The following is a 24,388-nucleotide window of genomic DNA, read 5'->3' as shown; positions in this document are numbered from 1 at the left end:
TGCTGTCCAGTTCTCCCAGCACCATTTATTAAAGAGACTGTCTTTTTTCCATTGGATGTTCTTTCCTGCTTTGTCAAAGATTAGTTGGCCATACTTTTGTGGGTCTAGTTCTAGGGTTTCTTTTCTATTCCAGTGGTCTATGTGTCTGTTTTTGTGCCAATACCATGCTGTCTTGATGACTACAGCTTTGTAGTAGAGGCTAAAGTCTGGGATTGTGATGCCTCCTGCTTTGGTCTTCTTCTTCAAAATTACTTTGGCTATTTGGGGCCTTTTGTGGTTCCATATGAATTTTAGGATTGCTTGTTCTAGTTTCAAGAAGAATGCTGGTGCAATTTTGATTGGGATTGCATTGAATGTGTAGATAGCTTTGGGTAGTATTGACATTTTGACAATATTTATTCTTCCAATCCATGAGCACGGAATGTTTTTCCATTGCTTTATATCTTCTTCAATTTCCTTCATAAGCTTTCTATAGTTTTCAGCATACAGATCCTTTACATCTTTGGTTAGATTTATTCCTAGGTATTTTATGCTTCTTGGTGCAATTGTGAATGGGATCAGTTTCTTTATTTGTCTTTCTGTTGCTTCATTATTAGTGTATGAGAATGCAACTGATTTCTGTACATTGATTTTGTATCCCACAACTTTGTTAAATTCATGTATCAGTTCTAGCAGATTTCTGGTGGACTCTATCAGATTTTCCATGTATAATATCATGTCATCTGCAAAAAGTGAAAGCTTAACTTCATCTTTGCCAATTTTGATGCCTTTGATTTCCTTTTGTTGTCTGATTGCTGATGCTAGAACTTCCAGCACTATGTTAAACAACAGCGGTGAGAGTGGACATTCCTGTCGTGTTCCTGATCTCAGGGAAAAAGCTCTCAGTTTTTCCCCATTGAGGATGATGTTAGCTGTGGGCTTTTCATAAATGGCTTTTATGATCTTTAAGTATGTTCCTTCTATCCCGACTTTCTCGAGGGTTTTTATTATGAAAGGGTGCTGGATTTTGTCAAAGGCCTTTTCTGCATCAACTGACAGGATCATATGGTTCTTATCATTTCTTTTATTAATGTGATGTATCACGTTGATTGATTTGTGAATGTTGAACCAGCCCTGCATCCCAGGAAGGAATCCCACTTGATCCTGGTGAATAATTCTTTTTATATGCTGTTGAATTCGAGTTGCTAGTATCTTGTTGAGATTTTTTGCATCCATATTCATCAGGGATATTGGCCTGTAGTTCTCTTTTTTTACTGGGTCTCTGTCTGGTTTAGGAATCAAAGTAATGCTGGCTTCATAGAATGAGTCTGGAAGTTTTCCCTCCCTTTCTATTTTTTGGAATAGCTTGAGAAGGATAGGTATTATCTCTGCTTTAAACTTCTGGTAGAACTCCCCTGGGAAGCCATCTGGTCCCGGACTCTTATTTGTTGGGAGATTTTTGATGACTGATTCAATTTCTTCGCTGGTTATGAGTCTGTTCAAGCTTTCTATTTCCTCCTGATTGAGTTTTGGAAGTGGGTGGGTGCTTAGGAATTTGTCCACTTCTTCCAGGTTGTCCAGTTTGTTGGCATGTAATTTTTCATAGTGTTCCCTGATAATTGCTTGTATCTCTGAGGGATTGGTTGTAATAATTCCCTTTTCATTCATGATTTTATCTATTTGGGTCATCTCCCTTTTCTTTTTGAGAAGCCTGGCTAGAGGTCTATCAATTTTGTTTATTGTGTCAAAAAAACAACTCTTGGTTTCATTGATCTGCTCTATAGTTTTGTTTATTTCTGCTCTGATCTTTATTATTGCTCTTATTCCGCTGGATTTGGGGTGTCTTTGCTGTTCTGCTTCTAGTTCCTTCAGGTGTGCTGTTAGATTTTGTACTTGGGATTTTGCTTGTTTCTTGAGATAGGCCTGGATTGCAATGTATTTTCCTCTCAGGACTGCCTTTGCTGCATCCCAAAGCGTTTGGATTGTTGTATTTTCATTTTCATTTGTTTCCATATATTTTTAAATTTCTTCTCTGATTGCCTGGTTGACCCACTCATTCGTTAGTAGGGTGTTCTTTAACCTCCATGCTTTTGGAGGTTTTCCAGACTTCTTCCTGTGGTTGATTTCAAACTTCATAGCATTGTGGTCTGAAAGTATGCATGGTATGATTTCAATTCTTGTATACTTATGAAGGGCTGTTTTGTGACCCAGTATGTGATCTATCTTGGAGAATGTTCCATGTGCACTGGAGAAGAAAGTATATTCTGTTGCTTTGGGATGCAGAGTTCTAAATATATCTGTCAAGTCCATCTGATCCAATGTATCATTCAGGGACCTTGTTTCTTTATTGACCGTGTGTCTAGATGATCTATCCATTTCTGTAAGTGGAGTGTTAAAGTCCCCTGCAATTACCACATTCTTATCCATAAGGTTGCTTATGTTTGTGAGTAATTGTTTTATATATTTGGGGGCTCCCGTATTTGGCGCATAGACATTTATAATTGTTAGCTCTTCCTGATGGATAGACCCTGTAATTATTATATAATGCCCTTCTTCATCTCTTGTTACAGCCTTTAATTTAAAGTCTAGTTTGTCTGATATAAGTATGCCTCCTCCAGCTTTCTTTTGACTTCCAGTGGCATGATAAATAGTTCTCCATCCCCTCACTCTCAATCTGAAGGTGTCCTCAGGTCTAAAATGAGTCTCTTGTAGACAGAAAATAGATGGGTCTTGTTTTTTTTATCCATTCTGATACCCTATGTCTTTTGGTTGGCACATTTAATCCATTTACATTCAGTGTTATTATAGAAAGATACGGGTTTAGAGTCATTGTGATGTCTGTATGTTTCATGCTTGTGGCGATGTCTCTGGTACTTGCTCTCACAGGATCCCCCTTAGGATCTCTTGTAGGGCTGGTTTAGTGGTGACGAATTCCTTCAGTTTTTGTTTGTTTGGGAAGACCTTTATCTCTCCTTCTATTCTAAATGACAGACTTGCTGGGTAAAGGATTCTCGGCTGCATATTTTTTCTGTTCATCACATTGAAGATTTCCTGCCATTCCTTTCTGGCCTGCCAAGTTTCAGTAGAGAGATCCGTCACGAGTCTTATAGGTCTCCCTTTATATGTTACAGCACGTTTATCTCTAGCTGCTTTCAGAATTTTCTCTTTATCCTTGTATTTTGCCAGTTTCACTATGGTACATCGTGCAAAAGATCGATTCAAGTTATGTCTGAAGGGAGTTCTCTGTGCCTCCTGGATTTCAATGCCTTTTTCCTTCCCCAGATGCGGGAAGTTCTCAGCTATTATTTCTTCAAGTACACCTTCAGCACCTTTCCCTCTCTCTTCCTGCTCTGGAAGACCAATTATGCGTAAATTATTTCTCTTTAGTGCATCACTTAGTTCTCTAATTTTCCCCTCATACTCCTGGATTTTTTTTATCTCTCTTTTTCTCAGCTTCTTCTTTTTCCATAATTGTATCTTCTAGTTCACCTATTCTCTCCTCTGCCTCTTCAATCCGAGCCATAGTTGTCTCCATTTTATTTTGCAGCTCATTGATAGCATCTTTTAGCTCCTCCTGGCTGTTCCTTAGCCCCTTGATCTCTATAGCAAGAGATTCTCTGCTGTCCTTTATAGTGTTTTTAAGCCCAGCGATTAATTTTATGATTATTATTCTAAATTCACTTTCTGTTATATTGTTTAAATCATTTTTGATCAGTTCGTTAGCTGTTGTCATTTCCTGGACGTTTTTCTGAGGGGAATTCTTCCGTTTCGTCATTTTGGATAGTCCCTGGAGTGGTGCGGAACTGCGGGCACTTCCCCTGTGCTGTCTTGAATAACTTGTGTTGGTGGGCAGGGCCGCAGTCAGACCTGATGTCTGCCCCCAGCGCACCGCTGGGGCCACAGTCAGACTGGTGTGTGCCTTCTCTTCCCCTCTCCTAGGGGCGGGATTCACTGTGCAGTGGCGTGGCCCATCTGGGCTACTTACACACTGCCAGGCTTGTGGTGCTGGGGATCTGGCGTATTAGCTGGATTGGGAAGGTGCACAGGGGTGGGAGGGGTAGGCTCAGCTCGCTTTTCCTTCGGAGATCCGCTTCGGGAGGTGCCCTGCAGCACCGGGAGGGAGTCAGACCCACGGGAGGGAGTCAGATCCACGGGAGGGATGGATCCGCAGCAGAAGCACAGCGTTGGGTGTTTGCGTGGTGCAAGCAAGTTCCCTGGCAGGAACTGGTTCCCTTTGGAATTTTGGCTGGGGGATGGGCGAGGGACATGGTGCTGGCGAGCGCCTTTGTTCCCCGCCAAGCTGAGCTCTGTCGTCCAGGGCTCAACAACTCTCCCTCCCGTTGTCCTCCAGCCCTCCCGTTCTCCGAGCAGAGCTGTTAGCTTATAACCTTCCAGATGTCAAGTCCCACTTGCTGTCAGAACACACTCCGTCTGGCCCCTTCCCTTTTGCAAGCCAGACTCAGGGGCTCTGCTTGGCCGGCTGCCGCCTCTCTGCCCCGGCTCCCTCCTGCCAGTCCGTGGAGCGTGCACCGCCTCTCTGCCCTTCCTACCCTCTTCTGTGGGCCTCTCGTCTGCGCTTGGCTCTGGAGACTCCGTTCTGCTAGTCTTCTGGTTGTTTTCTGGGTTGTTTAGGCAGGTGTAGGTGGAATCTAAGCGATCAGCAGGACGCGTGGTGAGCCCAGCGTCCTCCTAAGCCGCCATCTTCCCAGGATCCTCCTGTCATTATATTCTTAAGCTCCAGACTTTCGGTTTGGTTCTTTTTTATGGTTTCTATTTCTATTAAACTTCTCATTTTGTTCACATGTTGTTTCCCTGATTTCGTTTAGTTGTTTATCTGTCTTCCCTTGTATTGTATGGAGTTTTCTTAAAGTGATTATTTTGAGTTTGTTGTCAGCAAATCATAGATCTACATTTCTTTGGGGGTCAATTACAGGAGCTTTGTTAGTTTCCTTTGGCGGTGTCATGTTTGCCTAATTCTTTTTTTTTTCCTAATTTTTTAATGTTTATTATATATTTTTAAGAGAGAGAGACAGAGCATGAGCAGAGGAAGGCAGAGAGAGAGGAAGACACAGAATCTGAAGCAGGCTTCAGGCTCTGAGCTGTCAGCACAGAGCCCAACACGGGGCTTGAACTCACGAACAAGGATCATGACCTGAGCCAAAGTCGGATGCTTAACCAACTGAGCCACCCAGGTGCCCCTGTTTGCCTGATTCTTCATGATCTACATAACCTTGCACTGGTATCTGTGCATAAGCTTGCACTAGTTTGGCAGGTAAAGACCTTTTCCTGTTGGTTCCCTGGTTGGTGGGTTTACCTCTGGAATCACAATTGTGCAGAATTGGAGTCAATTTTGAGGCTGTTCCTAAGTCTATGGTGTGGTCTGCAGCTGATATTCTTGTTACCAGAGGGTTGAGCACGTCTGGTCCCTGGGTGGGTGGGTCTGCCTCGGAACGTGTTCGGTAGAGTCACCTGGGATGAGAATCCACTTCAGAGTCCGTAGGTTCTCAGTCATCAGACCTATTACCAGGTACATGGATGGGTGTAGCTTCCACTGGGTCCCTGGAAATACTCCTGCCTAGTTGCTGGATGGTCTCTAGTGGACAAGATTGGCCCTGGACTACAGTTGAGAGGGGCTGGAACCAAGCACCACAACTGTTTCAGGTTCCACAGCCACGACTGGGATCTGCAGACTTGGCTCTGAAGGTGAAGATAGATGTGTTCCATGGGGTCTCTGGGTGGACCGACCCTCCATAGCTGGAGGGCTGAAGCAGAGTATAGGGCCCTTTCTGGATCTCCTGAGGTGCAGACATGAGTATCCAATAGGTCCTATGCCAACAGGACTGCTTGTGGACTGCAGCTAGGAGGGGGTTAGAGCTGAGAATTTTCAGAATCTTCTGACAGCCTTTTCAGAATCTTCAAGGTTGTAGATGGAAGTGTCCCTGGACTCACAGGCTTGCTTGAAGATTGTGACTGTGAGGAGGCTGGAGCCAAGTATAGGGTACTTTCAGGATATCTGGGGGCACAGACGGTGCCTGCAGCCAGGACCATGGTCAGCAAGTCAGCCTCCTGGGTGCAAGCCTGCCTTTTCAAAACAGTTCTCCTCACTTTTGAGCTGTATTGGCATTTCCAAATCTCCTAACTGGATCCCAAAGTTCCCAAATGGCACTTTGTCCACAGATAGATGCCAAATTGTTGTTGGCGGGGGGGATACATGTGAAGGACATCTTGTTGGGCCATCTGGCTGATGTCATTCTCGATTTTTATTCTAATAAGAAGAGATTCTTTGTCATAGGGACACAAATGGTCTTATGGCCATAAATAATTTTGTATCTGGTTTTACAGTATCAATATTTAAAAACTATAAAAATACACAGACTAACAATGTAATGTCTGAAGGCATTTTTTGTTTTCAGTGGGGATTAAGGTAAAAAATAAAGTCATTATAGAGAAACATGCCACATGAGGAACTTGGTTGCAACCTCAGAAGTTTATCATGCCAGATCCCATAAGTATTTTTAGTTGTAAAATCTTGTAATGGTGAGAGTTCATTTTGCAATGCTAGTTTTCCAGGACTATCAGTAACTTCCAAATTTAATTAATGTATTTGAAATATTTTTTTAATAGTGTCCCTCATTTTTAAGTAAGAAGGACCATACCTCACTTTCTTTTTCTGGATGTTTTTCGACCCACATTCTTGGGAGATGTGCATCAGATAAACCGACATGAAGGGAGAATCCATTGCTGTCTAAGGAGCTACCGTCCATGGTGCTAATTACAGCTTTGCAGTCTGTACTGTACAAAACAAACAACAATGACAACAAAGTAAATAATGGAATAATACCATAGTATCAATTTGAAGTTGCCTTTCAAGTAGCAAACCCTTGCATAATTTATATAACTCCATTAGCAATCAACATTGTAGTCATAAATTCTAAAATTATGATGTTTTGAGAAGTGTGACCATTATTATATCAGTTACCCTCCTGAAATGCTAAGGTTGATGTACACAGTCAAATTTAGATACGTTTAAGACAGTCTCAAGTCCTGGATCCTAAGGTTATAGGTCTATGTATTCAGTTAGAACTATCTGGATATAGCAGAAGGTATAATAGATAATCATAACTTAGAATAGTATAAATAGAAACTTCAATAGAAATCTTATAATTATGACTAATTCTTTTTTTTTTTTTAAAGCACATGTATTTGTAGGTCATGTTGAATAGGGCAAAACCTATAGAGGGCACATCATACAGGATTCAGATTAGACTGGAGTTATTTCAGGCACGTGGGTGAAGAGTTTCATCCTATCCTTAGTGAGAAGGAAAAAGAGATTTGTAATTCACTGTGTGTTCAGGTTCTCATTTCAGAGTATGAGTTCAGTTATCAAGAAAGTATTTTATTATCTTCATAAAATTTTAAATAAAAGAATCTATGTAGATATTCTTACACAGCTATTTGCTGTCAAATCATCTGGAATACAAAACACACAAGTGCAGGGAACATGCCCCTGTTCAGAGCCTAGATGAGGTCAGCTACATTAGATGTGCACTTTGCTCATGCTCTCTATGAAAAAATGAACAAGTATCAGGTGGAACTTTCAAATTTTAAAGCTGTCCATCAATAAAATGAACTCCTTAATAAAGTAGTGCATTCCCCACTGTTAGAATTGTTTAAGCAAAGACAATTAACCATGTTTCTGGGATATTATACCGGGACTTTCTGCATTAAGGCAAAAAACTTTTTTTCCATTCTAAGAATCTGGGTTTCTGTTACCTAAATTTCTTCTACATAAATCGATTGGCTTTTATGATGTTATATTGTGGGTTTTCTTTTCCTTAAAGATTTTCTTTTATTCTTTAACATGAATACATGTAGAATAAAGTGTTTGATTAACAAAAGGGGGAAAGGAGATACAATTTGCCTCCAAATGACAATCCTTATCAATGAGAAAATTAAGTCATTTGACTTCTCATATAGCACTGAGACTATATAGAGAACTATAGGTAGATGATTCAAGATGCTATAATAAATTTGTCAAGTGGAAGATAAATTGAAAGATAAGAAGGAAGGTATGAATAGAAGAAAATTTGTCCGTAACAGAACCAAGGATGTTTTTGAAGCTTATGGAACCAGATTGAGGAATTAATTGTACCTGAAATAGAGTGACAAAATGATGACTATAATTTGTAGAGGATCAGAAATATGACGTAGATTGTGATTCTGACAGATTAATTTTTTAAAATTAATGTTATCTTTTAGTATTTTGTTGGTGGATTCCATAATGTTTTGCTATGAAAAAAATGTGTGTGCTATATCTCTTATTAGGAATGCCTTCTCTTACTTGCTAAATTTGGAAGATGATATGACTTGCATGAAGATTAATATTTATAATTATTTAGGTTGTCACTATGTGACTTCCATTGGTCCAACGAATGATTTTTAATCACTTTATTAAGAGATAGAAAATAGCTTTCCCATATGTTCTGAACTCCTTAGTATGCCCTACAAACTACCTCATTTAATATGACAAGGTGTTTAGTAAAAAAATAAAAATTATGTCCCATATATACAGACATCCTTTATTCTGTAGGAAAGATGAATTTCTTGATATGTACCAGGCGTTGGTGAAGCAAATTAGAATTGAGTGATTCCCTGGATTTATAGTTAACTCTCATATTTTATGGCCTTTTAAAAAACTAATTTTAGTGCAAATTATCCCAGAAATACTGCAGAAAAAATGTCTAGAAGCATAACAACTACATATAGTAAAACCCTAATAATAAATCATTAAACTATTTAAGCATTGGCTGTTAGCCCTAGGCGCAACTCTAAAATTATGGTTCCACAGAATTTTCTATCATCTTCTAAAACAAACTCCAAGTTGTAATACAGTCTTCTACTTCATATCAAAATTATATAAACATAATAAGTGATCCTGAATAATATGCATCTAACAAAAGAAATATCCATTATTCTGGATATTTATTCTGTATTTATAATAATATTATATAGTATTTATCATACAGTATTCTGATAAATTAATGTGCCATATTGTTTCAAATTCAGACAAATGTTAAAATATTATGTAGCAAGCAACACATATGAAATACTGAATGATCAACTAAATGGAGGCTTTACTTTGTTCAACCACTCTCATCCACCAAAAAAAATTTTAAAATTACATATCATATATGCAAATTACTCCATCTTTCAAGCTTATAATAATCTTTGGGTCCTTTCACATAAATAAACAAATACTTAAATATGTTGGTTTTTTCCCATATATCCCTGTACATTGTTTTTTTTTTTTAATTTTAACTTGTTTTATTTTTTATTTTTTTAAAATTTACATCCAAATTAGTTAGCATATACTGCAACAATGATTTCAGGAGTAGATTCCTTAGTGTCCCTTACCCATTTAGCCCATCCCCCCTCCCAAAACCCCTCCAATACCCTCAGTTTGTTCTCCATATTTATGAGTCTCTTCTGTTTTGTCCCCCTCCCTGTTTTTATATTATTTTTGTTTCCCTTCCCTTACGTTCATCTGTTTTGTCTCTTAAAGTCCTCATATGAGTGAAGTCATATGATTTTTGTCTTTCTCTGACTAATTTCACTTAGCCTAATACCCTCCAGTTCCATCTATGTAGTTGCAAATGGCAAGATTTCATTCTTTTTGATTGCTGAGTAATACTCCAATGTATATATATACCACATCTTCTTTATCTATTCATCCATCGATGGACATTTGGGCTCTTTCCATACTTTGGCTACTGTTGATAGTGCTGCTATAAACATGGGGGTGCATGTGTCCCTTCGAAACAGCACACCTGTATCCTGTGGATAAATGCCTAGTAGTGCAATTGCTAGGTTGTAGGGTAGTTCTATTTTTAGTTTTTTTGAGGAACCTCCATACTGTTTTCCAGAGTGGCTGCACCAACTTGCATCCCCAATTATGACTAATTCTTAAATTACGTTTTCATAAACAGAATCACTTTTGGAAATGTGAATTATATGCTTTAAACAATAAAGGCAATGTGATAGACTGTGAAATGGCCTCAAGGGTTTTCCATTCCTGTGTGCTGGCCCCTTTGAAATGCAACTTTGCAGCTCTTCCTGTCAGGAAGTGGCCTTTGTCTGCCTTTGAATCCAAAGTTGGCCAGTGTGACTTGCTTTGGTCAATGGGATATTGGCAGATGTGATGCAAGAGGCTTGGAAAATGTTTGTGCAGTGAGTCTCACCTTCTCCTGTTGCTGTTGAGAACTCTCCCACTACCATACGCATGAAGCTGAGCTAACCTGATGAAGAGAGACACGTGGTCGTCACCCCAGATGACACCAGGCCAACAGCCAGGTATTAGAATAAGACCATTCTAGACCATCTTGTCCCAGCCAAGCCAGTGCAGCCCATTAGAACTGCCCAGCCATGGGGCGCCTGGGTGGCTCAGTCGGCTAAGTGTCCGACTTCGGCTCAGGTCACGATCTCGCAGTTCGTGGGTTCGAGCCCTGCGTCGGGCTCTGTGCTGACAGCTCAGAACCTGGAGCCTGTTTCAGGTTCTGTGTCTCTCTCTCTCTCTGACCCTCCCCCGATCATGCTCTATCTCTCTCTGTCTCAAAAATAAATAAACGTTAAAAAAAAAAAAAAAAGAACTGCCCAGCCAATTCACAAAACTGTGAGAAATAACAAATGTTATTGTTTTAAACCATAAAGTTTTGAGATTGTTTGTTTCACAGCAAAAGCTACCTGATGCAGAGGGCTTCTTGTTCAGGATGGACTAAATGCATGTGTTTATCTCCATTCTCTACCAAAATCCTAAAACCCCCTACCATAAGAGGGAATCAATTAGAGGGTATCAACCCTTAAAGACATGGAGAGTAGGAACGAAGACGGTCGCAGATGAGAGATCTCAACAAAGCTGACAGAGGTGTGGTGGAAGGTGTACAGAGAGTGGAGGAAGCTACCATCTGGGTGGAGGACTGCAGCGACTCAGGAAGGGTCACACCTTGGAGGTACTGCAGAAAACAACAGTACTAGCGAGGAGACTATGCACTCAGTTGCCTTGGTGCAGACCTCCTCCCTGCTCTAAGTAGCCAAGCAGCTAGCACCGATAGCTAGAGCCCTGTTCTCTCAATTAAGGAAACTGAAGATTCATTACTTAGAGAAATTCAAGCAAAGAGTATCTACAGGAATCCTGGGTATAACGAAGCATAGGTGTGCAGTGACGTAAACTGGGGAAGGACGTGCAAGGTGGCATCCTAAGTGTGGGCCCCTCAGTCCCTCTCCCCAGTCATACTTTATGAATGCCCTAGAGGAGTTCTGAATAACTGCAGAAAGGCTAAAACACTACCATGAGACTCACCATCAAAAAGCCAGCCAGTTGCCAGGGCCTCCCGTGCAGGGCCTCCCATCCACTCGCCCCACCTCACAGCATCTAGCTAGCTTTGTGTGTGTCTCAGTTAGACACGAGCACAGAGGGGTCACCCAGGCATTTAAGGAAAAGCCTCTAACACAAAATATAGAGAACAAAAAGCAAAAGCCAGAAGGAAAAGAGAGCTCAAAGAAAAAGGACACAACACAGGGAAGAGAAGAAAAAATGTATTTTCAGAGAGACAAGAAAGGGAAGGTACTGCATTCATGAAACACACAAAGATGCTATAAAAAAGGAATATTCATTCATTCATTCATTCATTCATTCATTCATATTTTAGAGAGAGAACACATGAGGGAGAGGCAGAGGGAGAGAGAGAATCCCAAGCAGGCTCCATGCTTAGTGCAGAGCCTGATATGGGACTCGATCTCATGACCCTGGAATCATGACCTGAGCCAAAATCAAGAGTTGGACACTGAACCGACTGAGCCACCCAGGTGCCCCCCAAGAGTAATATTTACAGAGCAGAAAAGAGCTCTTGCAAATTAAAAATATTAGAACTAAAATAAAAATTTCAGTAGAATGGTTGGAATTTAAAATTGAAAAAATCACTCAGAAAGTAGAACAAGAAAACAATACAATGGTCAACAGGAGAAAAAAAGAAAGAAAACAAGAGGCTCCATCCAGGGGACACCTGATTGAAAGGCAATGCAAAAGGTACAGGAGAGAGGAACAACTTATTTTTAAAAATATAACAAAAATTTCCAGCACTAAAGGCTACGAGTTGCATACAATGAATGAGTATCACCTTCTTATAAAATTTCAGAATACCAGGGATAAAAAGAAGATCTGAAATTCTTGTAGAAGTTAAAACAAAACAAAACAGATTACATACAAGGAATGGGGGATAAGAATAGCATTTAAGTTCTCAGAAGTAACACTAGAAGCTAGAAGATAACGTTTTCAGTATTTTCAGAGGGTGATTTTCAACCCGAGATGAAAACCTCAACAAATGATCAGCATTAACACATGGGATGAGGACAGCTTCAGGCACTGCTGCCCACACACTCCACCTACTCAGGAAGTGAATGGAGGCTGTGCTCTGCCGATGGAAGGAGTAACACAAGAAAGAGGATAAGGAACAAAAGTCCTGCAAAGGAGAATCAGAAAAGAAAGGCCCTGGGACAACCCCTGCCCTGCAGTAACCAGGCTGGGCTGCAGCGGAGACACGGAAAAAGAAGAGGGTCTCAGGGGGAAAACATTTCCGAATTACTGGGAGCATTCAGCAGTGAAAAACAGTATTCCGAAGAGTTTTAACCTGTGTGCGACTGAGGGTAGCGGAGAGGCAAGATAATCAGATTTTCATCTACTGCAGTAAGAAGCCAAAAAAATACTTTTGAAATAGATGAGTCAAGAACAAGCAGTAAAAAAATGTATCATTCACAACTTTGGAGGCCAGCAGAAAGGAGGTAAAGTATTTAAAGTGGTTCACTGTCTCTGGAGGCGGGTCTGGAAGCGGCAGGGTAGAACCGACTGCAGCTTGTTGTAGAAGCCGTTGTTAGCATTATGATTATGTAACTTTTTAAGCCATGTGTGTGTATTGCCTTGATAAAATAAAACTATGCTAAAATAAGAGCTCTTAGAGAATAAACCAAAGATTTACTAACCTTTTGTCTCAGTTCATGTGTATCACTAGAAATGAATTCAATCACATATGGCATCTCAATGGACATACACAAAGAGAAGCTACCAAAAAAGAAGAGACAGTTGTCTGAGTCTATAATCTTAAACATTAAACAACTACTTGTAGTCATTTTTTAAAATTATATATATACACATATATAATACATATAAATATGCATATATAAATATGTATATATAATTTTAATATACATATTTAAACATACATATTTAAATATACATATTTATATATAAAGTTATATATAAATAAATATATAGAATACATATGTAAATATGTATATATATATATAATTTTAAATGAAAATTTAAAACCAGTCCATTCAATGACTGGTGGGTTTTATATTTTTGGTACTAACCTTTGCTTTGTTTCTATTTCCTTTACATAAATCTTCTCTACTGTATCCTGTTAAAAGAAAAATATACATGTATAACTAAGTATCTACTAAGTTTCACAATGAGACCTCAAAGCTGAAAGTAGTGTTGCCAAGGCCACAACCTACAGCAGCTATGAGACAGCTGGTCTCATGTTGGAGTAGCGAGACAGAACATTTGGTCATGGAAAAACAGTAACTTCTAAAATGCAACTGATATTGGGGATAATTTATGACCATTTTAATAGAGATTTTCAACTATACCTATGTCTCTATGAGTGTATATGCACACATATACCTATACACCTATATATACACATACACATATAAACACAGTTTATATAAATACATACAAAATAGCAACAAAGTGTTAACCAGTAGCTTTGGGCTACTATCTTTGGCAATGGAATTAAGGGTTGTTTAAATTTTCCTCTTTGGTTTCTTGGCATTCTTTATGCTTATCTAAATTATTCATAATGAACATGTAAGTAGAGACACAAAAATTTTTTAAGTGACTGAACAGAATAAAAATATGATACCCATTGAGTGTAACTGTGCCTTGTATCTAAATGCAGAAATGTCAGCAAAACAGATTTTGCACCACGAAGATTAGATTATTTTGGATACTTTTTCTTCCCTGTGAATAAATCACCAAAAAAAAGCTTCTTTAAATCTTTCGTAAGCATACGAACCTGACTGTTTTCATTCAAAGCTCTGTCCTGTTGCCAGGGTGCTACGGTGGCGGGCATGAAGAAGACGGCCCTGGTGCCTTGGATGCTGAGTTCCATGATGTAGGTAATTTTGATCAGGACCTTAGCCTTAGGGGGTAGATTTCCAACACTAACAGTAAAAACATCCTGAAATAGAAACACATTACTCAGCTTTCCACTCAAAAGCATAAGCATTCTATGCTAGTTAATCCTCCCTATTACATGAGCCACTTAAATTACAATCTGCCAGAGTCTTCCTCGGAAAATGGGCATATACCGTTTTGTAGTGCTAAAGGAGAATCCTGGAGCTGGTCCCCAGGGGTGGGAACAGTGTGACATCTACAAAGGGCAGAGGGAGGGGAGGCCCCCTGGAAGCAGGACCCCACCTGACTGGGGAGCCTCACCGTCCTCGTCCTCGCACAGAGGCCCTGGGCACGGGGCTCTGCACAGCCAGCCTCCAGACAGACCCTTCTGGAAGGGCCTGTAGCCTCTCCGACCTCCACAGCATCTGGCAGTACTTCCGTCAGGAGCCGGAGAGCTTCAGCAGTTCTCGCTAACTTGGTCCTCACTTAATTCTTTCACCCTACAGTTTACTCATCATTTTATTTAGAAAAGGCATTTCATTTTCTTTTAAAGGGGCATTATAATCACTGCATAAGGAGACAGACTCATGAGTGACTAGGGCAGAAAAAAGACAGAACATCTATTTTTTCTGATCCTACACAGAGAAGCTCTTAATACCCCAAGCGTATCTTCTGTTCTGCTTGACTGTACTGCCATGAAATTCAGTGTGTTTAGGAGCATATAATACTAATGATAATATCCATTTGCAAGAACACCCAATGAAGAAATGGATTCCAACGAAGGGATAAACAATGGAGAGATGATTAGAAAACAGTGTTTGTCCTTGAAAGAAGTGCATAAAAACCTGGGGCTCATTTGAGGGACTGCCACGGAATAGAGTGGGGCTGCACTTCCGTTTCTATGTAGGCTACAGATAGATGCAAGATGTCACTTCTGTTGCAACAAGCCGGATAATCTACAAAACTGTAACTTGTCTTGAACCGCCAGAACACTGAGTTGCAAGGCAGCCAAGTGAACTGAATTCCAAAGAGTGACGGGCCCCTCAAGGCACAGATGGGGCACGGGAACTGTGGATTCCCCTACGGGCTCCGAGGGGGCCAGCATCTTGGTCTAGCGTAGCAGGGAAGCTAGCCCTCACTCGGCAGCTTCCGACCACGGAGGCTGGGCCCTTGATTCAGCTTCTCCCAGCTTCCGACTTGGCCTCGAAATTTCCTCTGCATTTCCTCATTAACTCTTTATTTACCCTTTTCTGTTACTTCCTTGCTTAAATATTTGGGACGACAAACTAGACCTCTATCTTTGCAAACAGTGTATGAAGAGTCGTGAGGCAGATTTGCACTGTTGCCAGAGGAGCAGAAAGGAGCGGTCTGTCCTGCTTGGGTGGCAGGCAAGGTCCAGGGTGAAGGCAAGGACAACTTTAGTTTTCCCTTACGTGGAGAGACGCTGAAGCCAAGGCTGTTTGAATGTACGTGTCTTTTAAGTTAAGCAAACAGGGGCACCTGGCTGACTCAGTCAGTAGAGCATGCTACTCCTGATCTCAGGGTCATGAGTTCAAGTCCCATGCTGGGCATAAAGCTTACTTAAGAAAGAAATTAAGCGAGCAGATGGAGTCTGGACATTCCAACCGGAAGAATGAGGGCCTCTGCAAATGGCATTATGTTTTCAAGATGACGAATAATAGCTCAGGCTCACTGGGGTTTGAAGTGGGAGGAAGGACGTAGTGCAATGAGGCTGAGGCAGGTGAGGCCAGGCTTGGGAGGGTCTTGGGCACCGTACTGATGGGCTGAGGGGATGACGGTGGGCCCCACAGTAGTGGCCATAGGAGAGGTGGTGAGATGGGCAGGCCTCCTAAGCTGGTAAGAAACCTGAACAGATGATTATTTGGAGATGGATGATGGACAACAGGGAAGGGAGGACCGAAGGGTGATGCCCTGGGTTCCCGCCTGGCCGACTGCGTAAGTGGTGACGCCATTATTACCACCAGAAAAACAGGAGGAGGAAACAGTTTGGAGGGGAAGGGAGGGGAACGAAATCAGCTTTAGACCTATTACCTAATAAGTACGTGTGGTTTTTAAAAATATTTTCAGGGGTGCCTGGGTGGCTCAGTCGGTTAAGCATCCGACTTCGGCTCAGGTCACGATCTCACAGTCCGTGAGTTCGAGCCCCGCGTCGGGCTCTGGGCTGATGGCTCAGAGCCTGGAGCCTGCTTCCGATTCTGTGTCTCCTTCTCTCTCTGCCCCTCCCCCATTCATGCTCTTTCTCTCTCTGTCTCAAAAATAAATAAAAACGTTAAAAAAATTTTAAAAAATTGTTTAAAAAATAAATAAATAAAAATATTTTCAATTACGGACTTTATGACCACTCCACCTCGTTCTTTTTAACCTTACTTCAAAATGCACTAAATATAAGATTAATTTAGATAGATATATCCTAAATGTGGACCAAGGCAAAATTGAGTCTAGTAATTTTGACAGACTCTTTATGGTGCCTTAATCCAAGGAATCTTAGGAAGAGAAAAAACTGTATACTTTAAAGCTGAATTAGACTTAAGCTTCCTCAAGCCAGAAAGCTAGGGAATCTGGGTATGGCAGCTCAGGTCTTTTTCTGCTTTCCCTTTGCCAACCAACACTTAAAGGCAGGTGTCCCAGGGCTGCATCCTTGCATGATGCCCAATGTGTCACCATGTCAATTTAGGGCCTCCCCCGATGACTCCCAGATCCCCACGCCCAGTGCAGACCTTTCTCCTGATGCCTGACCAGCTGTCTCAGGGACCTGTCCCCGCAAAGTCCCATCAGTCTCTTAGACTCATCATCTCCTCCTGCACTTGTCACTTCCACACCCACGAAGGATCTGCTTCTCTCAAATCCCTGCCTTGATGAACAGCCACACTGATCCCAGTGTTACTCTTGACTCGTTTCTCCCTGCCACACCCTCCAATCTGGCTTCAGTCTGTGCACTCCACCGCCCTGGCATCTTTCGGATGTGCCGCCTCCTCTCCGTTTCCACTGTCACTACCTTAGTAGTTTAGTTTGGGCCCTCATCCCACCTCTTGCCTAGATTACCACAAGGGCCACCAAACTCCTCTCCGTGACAGTCTGCATGTTTGTGTTCCCCCCCAAACCCAGAGGTTGAAACCCTGACACCCACTGGGATGGTATTAGGAGGTGCAGCCTTTGGGAAGTAATCAGGTTTCAGTGAGGCCTCATGATGGAATTAGTGTCCCCATAAGAAGAGGAAGAGACTAGCACCTACTCTCTGCTATATGAGGAAACCAGGAAGAAATCCACCATCATCATTTTGGACCTCCCTCCCTTCAGAACTGTAAGAAATAAGTGTTTGTTGGTAAAGCCAACTTAGCAAACTAGACAATCTCCCCTGCCCTGAGGTGTCCCTCAGGCCACTCCAACCTTCTCGTCACCACTTGAGTGTTCTTTCTCAAAGGCAATTCTTATCAGTGTCACTCCAGCCAAGTCGAAATATTTCTATTTTCCCAAGGAACCATGCTTTTTCAGGTCTGTTACAGCCTGTGTACGTGTCTCCCCTCTGTCTGCAGGCCCTTACCTCTTAGTTTACCTGGAGAATTCCTGCTTATCTTTCAAAAGAAGAAATCTAGTAGGCATGGTACCAGTACCTGCTTCCAGATTCTCCATAATTTTATCCCTATGAAAGCAATTAATCAGAATGAAAAGAATCTGGACCTGTCTCCGGACTCTGCAGAAATGCCTCCCTGGGATATGATTTGGTGGAAACTGGATAAATTGCTAGGTAGGCTTAGTTCTAAGAAAAATGCATATACACTGGACCCTTGAACAACATGGGGGTTAAGGGTACTGATCCCCATACAGCCAAAAATCTGCTTATAACTTTTGCTCCCTAAAGATTTAACTACTAATAGCCTATTGCTGACTGGAAGCCTTACTGATAACATAAACAGTCAATTACCACATGTTTTACATGCTGTATGTTATATACTATAATCTTACAATGAAGCAAGTTGGAGAAAAGAAACTGTTCCTAAGAAAATCATAAGGAAGACAAAATAAATTTACAAGGCTGTACTGTATTTATCCAAAAAAATCTGCCTAAAAGTGCATCTATGCAGTTCAAACCTGTGTTGTTCAATGGTCAACTGTATATTACACTCTTTTACCAGAAGATGAAGATTACGTACCCCAAATGTCTTTTCATTGTCACTTCTGGGAAACTCTGTTCCCAAGGACAGAAGTAGCTGTTCTTTTTTGTTTGGCAATTCTGACACCGTTTCCTCCCGCATTCAGGTAAGCCAAATGGTTCTGACCAGCTTGACCTCCCCTCACTAACGGCAAGTTAAACTCTAGGCCTAAAACAGCATAAATTATCCCAGTTTCTACTATGAATTTCATGTTTCAAGTCCTATTCCAACTCTTTCTCCCTTCTGGTAAGTATGTTAGAGGAATGCATGAATATCAAGCCCTACGGGTGCATCCTGGTCCATCAAGTAAGCGCCATGGCCTTGACTGATGGCTTCTCGGTATTCACGGTGGGCTGCTTCCTTCTCTTTAACCTGGAAAAGATTATTTTCAAGCCAGTCATAACATGAATAGTGATTTCAGACTTTAACAAGAAAAACTTCATCAATATTTATTAAAACCTATGTAAAACCAGAAAACTAAGCATCTAAGGTGAAATGAAACCTATATAAAGTGGTCATTAAAATGTAATTACCTAATAAGAATTTGAATATTAAAAGGCCAAAATGATGATATTGGGACCAAAATATTTCACAGTCAATAGTGAAAAAAATATTTGATTGGGATTTTATGTTGAACAAAAATAATAAGTTAAATCTTAAATTTAATAAAATAGCAGTTATTGCAATTGTGGGCTAATCCTTAGAATAAACAAAGAATGTATCATTTGTTATTTCTTTTGGTACACCCTTTCTTACAATAGCCATCACCTCAGTCTGTCTGTTACAGCAGGGCGCAGAGGGTCATTGTTTGCAAAACTGTATAAGGGCTTCACCAATTTTCCTATGTGCCTCTCTTAAACTTTTGATACTGAAATTGATCTTTTCTGAAGTGCTAGGCAAAGAATTTGCAAGGCACTGACTGATGAACACTGGACAGACAGGAACAGAAACCAGTTAATCAGGGAGGGATGTGTCCCGGGAAGCCAACTGCCCAAGTGCTTGGTTCTTCAAAGATTATTTCTGTCTTATGACAAGGTTGCTACTCAACCTTATAGCTATGGGGACTCAGATGAGAAACATTTGAGTAAATGGGAAACTTACTTTGAAACCAAAGAGCGATCGCAGTGCATTTTCTCCCCTTACCTCTCCTACTATGTGTTTCCCATTGATGAATGCTTCAAAACCACAGACAGCTGCCTTATCATCCAAGGGAAAAATATATTTTGCCTCAATGGGCACAGAACTTTGATTTGTATATGTCTGAAAAACAATGACCTGAAGAAGAACAAAAAATCCATGTACTTGATGAAACCATATGGAACAACATTTGCAGGAACAACTATTAACGGAAACTACAATGTATATTTTCTTTCAATTGCTTGAATTTGCATCATGTCCCTCAAACTCCCAATCCTGGCTTCAGGGGCTAGAGCATTCTACAGTTATGGTGTAGAGTCCATGTTACATTATAAAACATAGTAGCTACATCTTTAGGAAATTCATACCCACATGGCTAGAATAAAAGTCACTAGTATTACAATATTGTAAACAATGGCTTAACAGAAGCAATGCAACTTCCATTAAGGCGGCAACACAATGGTCCCTTCATGTGTGGATCTTGATCTCTCCTTGGTGTCACATGGGCCCAGACACTATTCCAGAAGGGTTCTTATATCTGGCCTGTTTTCAGGTCTTGGCACTTCTTCCTTTACCTCTCTGTGCACAGCCCTCCATGGGTTTTCTCATCCATGCTCATTTCTTCCTGTCTAGACGACTCCTGAATCAACTCTTTTCCACTCCTACATGCTGTCTCTATTCCTATCAGATTAATTTTACTAAATGGACTGTGTTCATCACATCACTCCCTTGCTTAAGAAAAGGCCAGTCTTTAAACATTTGAAAATTAAAAAAACAAAACAAAACACCTAGACATATAATAAACAGTAACATTTAAACATGTGGCAATAATGAGGAAAAAATATTTAACCGTTTGTCATTAATAACCTCTGGGAAGAGAGTGAAATGAAACATTGAAAAGAATACAGGTGGGATGGCTGGGTGGCTCAGCCTGTTAAGTGTCTGAGTCTTGATCTAGGCTCAGGTCATGATCTCATGGTTCATGAGATCGAACCCTTCTTCAGGCTCTGAGCTGACAGCACGGAGCCTGCTTGGGATTCTGTCTCCCTCTCTCTCTGCCCCTCCCCTGCTTGCTCTCTTTCTCTCTCAAAATAAACAAATAAAACAAAACAAAAAAGAATAAAGGTTATGAACTTATACAAAAAAGCTGTCCACAACCAGATTCACAGTAAACTGGGCTGCCCCCAGAGAAAAAATGTGCCACACCAGAGAAAAAATTCAAGGCACATCCATTTAAAAAAGAATTTGATTTTCTCCAAATCAGCAGGTCAGCACCCTCCAGGGTGCTTCAAACAAAGGCCTCACCAGCTGGTGGCAGCCATCTGCTCACCAGGCAGCTCCCTGGAACTGGGGACTGGCCATGGCCCAAGATAGCCCCAAAGGATTGAATCCCAGAGTTTCTTGGGTGTCTGGTGACTCCAAGCCATTGTAGAAGGTCAGAGAGCACCCGGCAGGGGAGTCACGCAGATCGCTGACCAGGAGGCTATCACGCGCTCCCATGCATGGAACTCTCTTCATCTGTCTCTAGGATATCCAGTTTTACCAACCCCCGCAAGGGCACCTACGCTCCGCCTGTGACTGATGGGTAGGATCACTGTCTAACTGTCTTTTGGTTTAGGTTAATGTTTTCATCCTACTCTGTGCATGTCCTGCCTGCATCTAGTCAGCAGGTCTGTCTTCGCACGGGAGCTCCCAGGGGCTAGGCCTATGGCAGCTTCACTCTCTCTGTAATTGTATGACTGGGCACTCAGAAAGCAAGGAATACTTGATAATGATGATAAAAGTATTTTTACTAGGTCTTAGAAGAGAAATAAATACAGTGGTACTAATTTTTGACATCTTAATTTTCCTCCTTCAGATGAAACTACTATTTTAGTTTTATTACTAAACTAAAAACATTAAACTCATTCTAAGAGTCAAGTAAGTGAGCCATGAATATACAAGTCCCTGCTCTTGGGCCTCTGTTTGGATATTCAAAGTCAACCTACAGGCCGGCTGTCTAATCACAAATTAGTGGAAAATTCACTGCTAAATCAGGAGTTATTTTTTGGGCAAACTTCCCCATGGAAAAAATCTTCATCAGGTTTAAAATATCAAATGGCAGAAGTTTTCTAATCCACAGTAATGTATACATGACTCTCCTTTTAACATAATCACCATTTGTTTTGTATCTACTGCTTATGAAAAAATGCCCTACTTTACATTCATTATATTTAATCCTCACAATTTTACATATGAAGAAACTGAGGCACAAAGAAGTTAAATAATTTCCTCAAGGTCGTAGAGCTAGAATAGAATGAGCGAGGATATGAAGCTAAGTCTTTCGAACTCCGGATTCTCTGCGCTAGACCGCCGGTTGAGGAGGCTGGCCTCGCGAGTCACAATGATCTGCGTTGAAATCTGTGCTTTATCATACAGTTAACATCTCCGCACATCAGATCCCTCATCTAAACAATGGGCATAATCACAGCGGCCACCTCACAGAGTTTTGGGGAGAATTAAATACAGCCTGTGAAAAACTCAATCCAGGGCCTGACTCATAGGAAGTGGTAACCATGGGGTCACAGCTCCTACGTGGCTCCAAAGAGATTAATATATAGTAGAACATTTACGAGGAGTCCACACCAGGACAGAGACAAAGTCTATGACATTTCCCTGAACCGCCTCTGGGATGAGGGTTTGGATCAGAGCGAACGGAAGGCAATGATCAGATGTATGCAAACTAGTACGAATATCACACACAGCACACCCGCTCCACCCGCCACACCCATTTCCCCAGTTTAAGGTGACCGTGACAGGTAATCTGATTTCCCTCTGCAGAGACAGGAATATCCCAATACCAGACTCAGATGTTTGTATCTTCCTAAGAGGTCTTGATAGCCGTTCAGTGCAGTCTTTAGTGTTAGGAGCCAACGATGAGGTCAAATCTTAGAAAACAACCTTCACGGCACACTGGCAGTCGACCTGCATGTGTGCCCATGAGCTTGACTTTCTGTCCCATGACCTTGGGGGCACTAGCTGTGAACTTCTGGCTGTGGCCCAGCACGGCACTTGAGCATTACCTCTCCCCCTCGCCCCTGCTACAGAAGGGGTACCACTCCCCGCTGTGCCACTGTGATTTAGAACAAGAAATACGTATTCGGTCTTCGTGCCTGTTTCTCCCACAGAGCTCCCACAGCCCTCAGCATCTCCCAAGTGAGAAGAACAATGTGGGCATCTCCATATTCATAACAAACCCCTTTCCACCACATCCGAGTTTATGTTAGAGAGGTGACTTCTGGAGGGGCGCCTGGGTGGCTCAGTCAGTTAAGTGGCTGACTTCGGCTCAGGTCATGATCTCGCAATTCCTGAGTTAGAGCCCCGCATCAGGCTCTGTGGGACCCGGGACCAGCCTCTGAAGTGACAGCAGGGGAGGAGGGCAGTCCTGCGGGACTAACCTGTGGGACTGGACACTATTTCCAGGCAGACAGTGTCAGAACTGAGTTACTGCTTGGGGGTGTGAACACACATCTCACACTCCCTCTACTGGATCATCAGTGTTTTTCTCGTGCACTGGCTCACACACGTGCCATGATTTCTCTCATCTTAAAAGAAAAAGGAAACCAATCTGATTCCACTTCTCTTCAGCCACGGTCTCATTTTCTCTCCTCTTTCCCCCCATTTTCTTCGGCACTCACTCTAATTAGGCTTTCACACCCACTGCTCCATCAAAGAGGCAATTGTCAAGATTGTCGATGATCTCCTTATCGCTGAATCCAAAGGTCAAGTCTTGGCCTTGACTCTACCCGGTCCGTCAGCAGCCTTTGACAGAATTATCATTCCTTCCGGAGACCCAGGCCCCCCGGGTGTCTCACTGGCCATTCCCTCTCTGTCTCCTTTGCTGACCAGCCTCCTCTCCCAACCCACGGCTTGTTGGTCTTCCCTCCCTACCTATTCTCTTGGTGATCTAAAGGGGACACAGGACTTTAAACAGAACCTGAGTGCTGGCAACTCCCCCAGTTATGACTCCGCTGGGAATTAACTTTTCCCTGCACTCTAGACTCAAATGCCCAACTTGCTGCTCAGCTTTTCCATCTGGACATCAGCGTCTCGTGTGATACGACCGAGGGTGGCTTCCTGATAATCCTCCCAAGTTGCCCTCCTACCACCTTCCCCATTTCAGTACGTGCAAACGTGATCAGTCCTTCTAGTTGCTCAGGACAAGAACCTTGGCCTCATTCTTGACACTCGACTTTCTCTAGTGTTCACGTCCATCAGCAAATCTTACTGGTTCTACCTTCAATCCTTTGCCAGACCAAATCATTTCTTACCCACCCCCATTGTTAACCGTCATCCTTGAACGAATTGCTTGAATGGTCACCTACGTTTGGTGCTATGACATGCTCCCAGATGTCCTTTTCAGGACCAAGGCTGCTGGGAGTGTCCTCTGCTGAGTCCTTCCCCAGACGGTACTCAGCAAAAGGTGGACCGCCTCACCCAAGATTACGACCCCTCTCCACAGGCAGCCACATCCAGTGACTGATGCCTCTGTGAGCACAAAGCTTGGCACCCGGCCTCAATTCAGAATATCTCTGAGGGGCTATCCCAGCTTCGGAGCTCCCTCTGAGATCATCTGAGGACTCACATGCATCATATGCTAGAGGTGTCACGGCTCAATGTCTCCTTTTGCCACGTCCTGATTCCCTCACTCTCTTACAGGAGCACTTCCCAACAAGCTTCCTGAGAACAAATTTTTACCTGGAGTCTGTTTTCCAGACCACGTGACCTAAGATGTCTCCTAACCGACCTTCTTCATACTGTTCTCAACATGGCAGCTAGTATGATCCTAATAAAACAGGTCAGATCATATCACTCCTCTGCCAAACATCTT

The 24,388-nt window shown here is 41.9% G+C and overlaps 1 protein-coding gene across 1 annotated transcript in view; it reads right to left on the bottom strand.

The window, feature by feature from the left end:
* PARP4 (poly(ADP-ribose) polymerase family member 4) overlaps positions 1–24,388 on the bottom strand; it is a 119,262-nt gene that overhangs the window by 53,409 nt on the left and 41,465 nt on the right. Inside the window, exons 16-23 of the mRNA XM_047068287.1 lie at positions 19,525–19,656; positions 18,667–18,753; positions 14,109–14,273; positions 13,402–13,448; positions 13,012–13,090; positions 10,844–10,988; positions 10,720–10,798; positions 6,636–6,771 (exon numbers count right to left, since the gene is read on the bottom strand). Of these exons, the coding sequence (XP_046924243.1) occupies positions 6,636–6,771; positions 10,720–10,798; positions 10,844–10,988; positions 13,012–13,090; positions 13,402–13,448; positions 14,109–14,273; positions 18,667–18,753; positions 19,525–19,656 (870 nt within the window). The remainder of the gene's footprint in view (positions 1–6,635; positions 6,772–10,719; positions 10,799–10,843; positions 10,989–13,011; positions 13,091–13,401; positions 13,449–14,108; positions 14,274–18,666; positions 18,754–19,524; positions 19,657–24,388) is intronic.

The sequence above is a fragment of the Lynx rufus genome, unplaced genomic scaffold (genome assembly GCF_022079265.1).
Source record: "Lynx rufus isolate CCGP_SWC_20201006 ecotype Redwood Valley unplaced genomic scaffold, mLynRuf1.p SCAF_1, whole genome shotgun sequence".
NCBI lineage: Eukaryota > Metazoa > Chordata > Mammalia > Carnivora > Felidae > Lynx > Lynx rufus.
The sequence above is the reverse complement of the archived record's forward strand: the minus strand, read 5'-3'. Positions and strand labels throughout refer to the sequence as shown.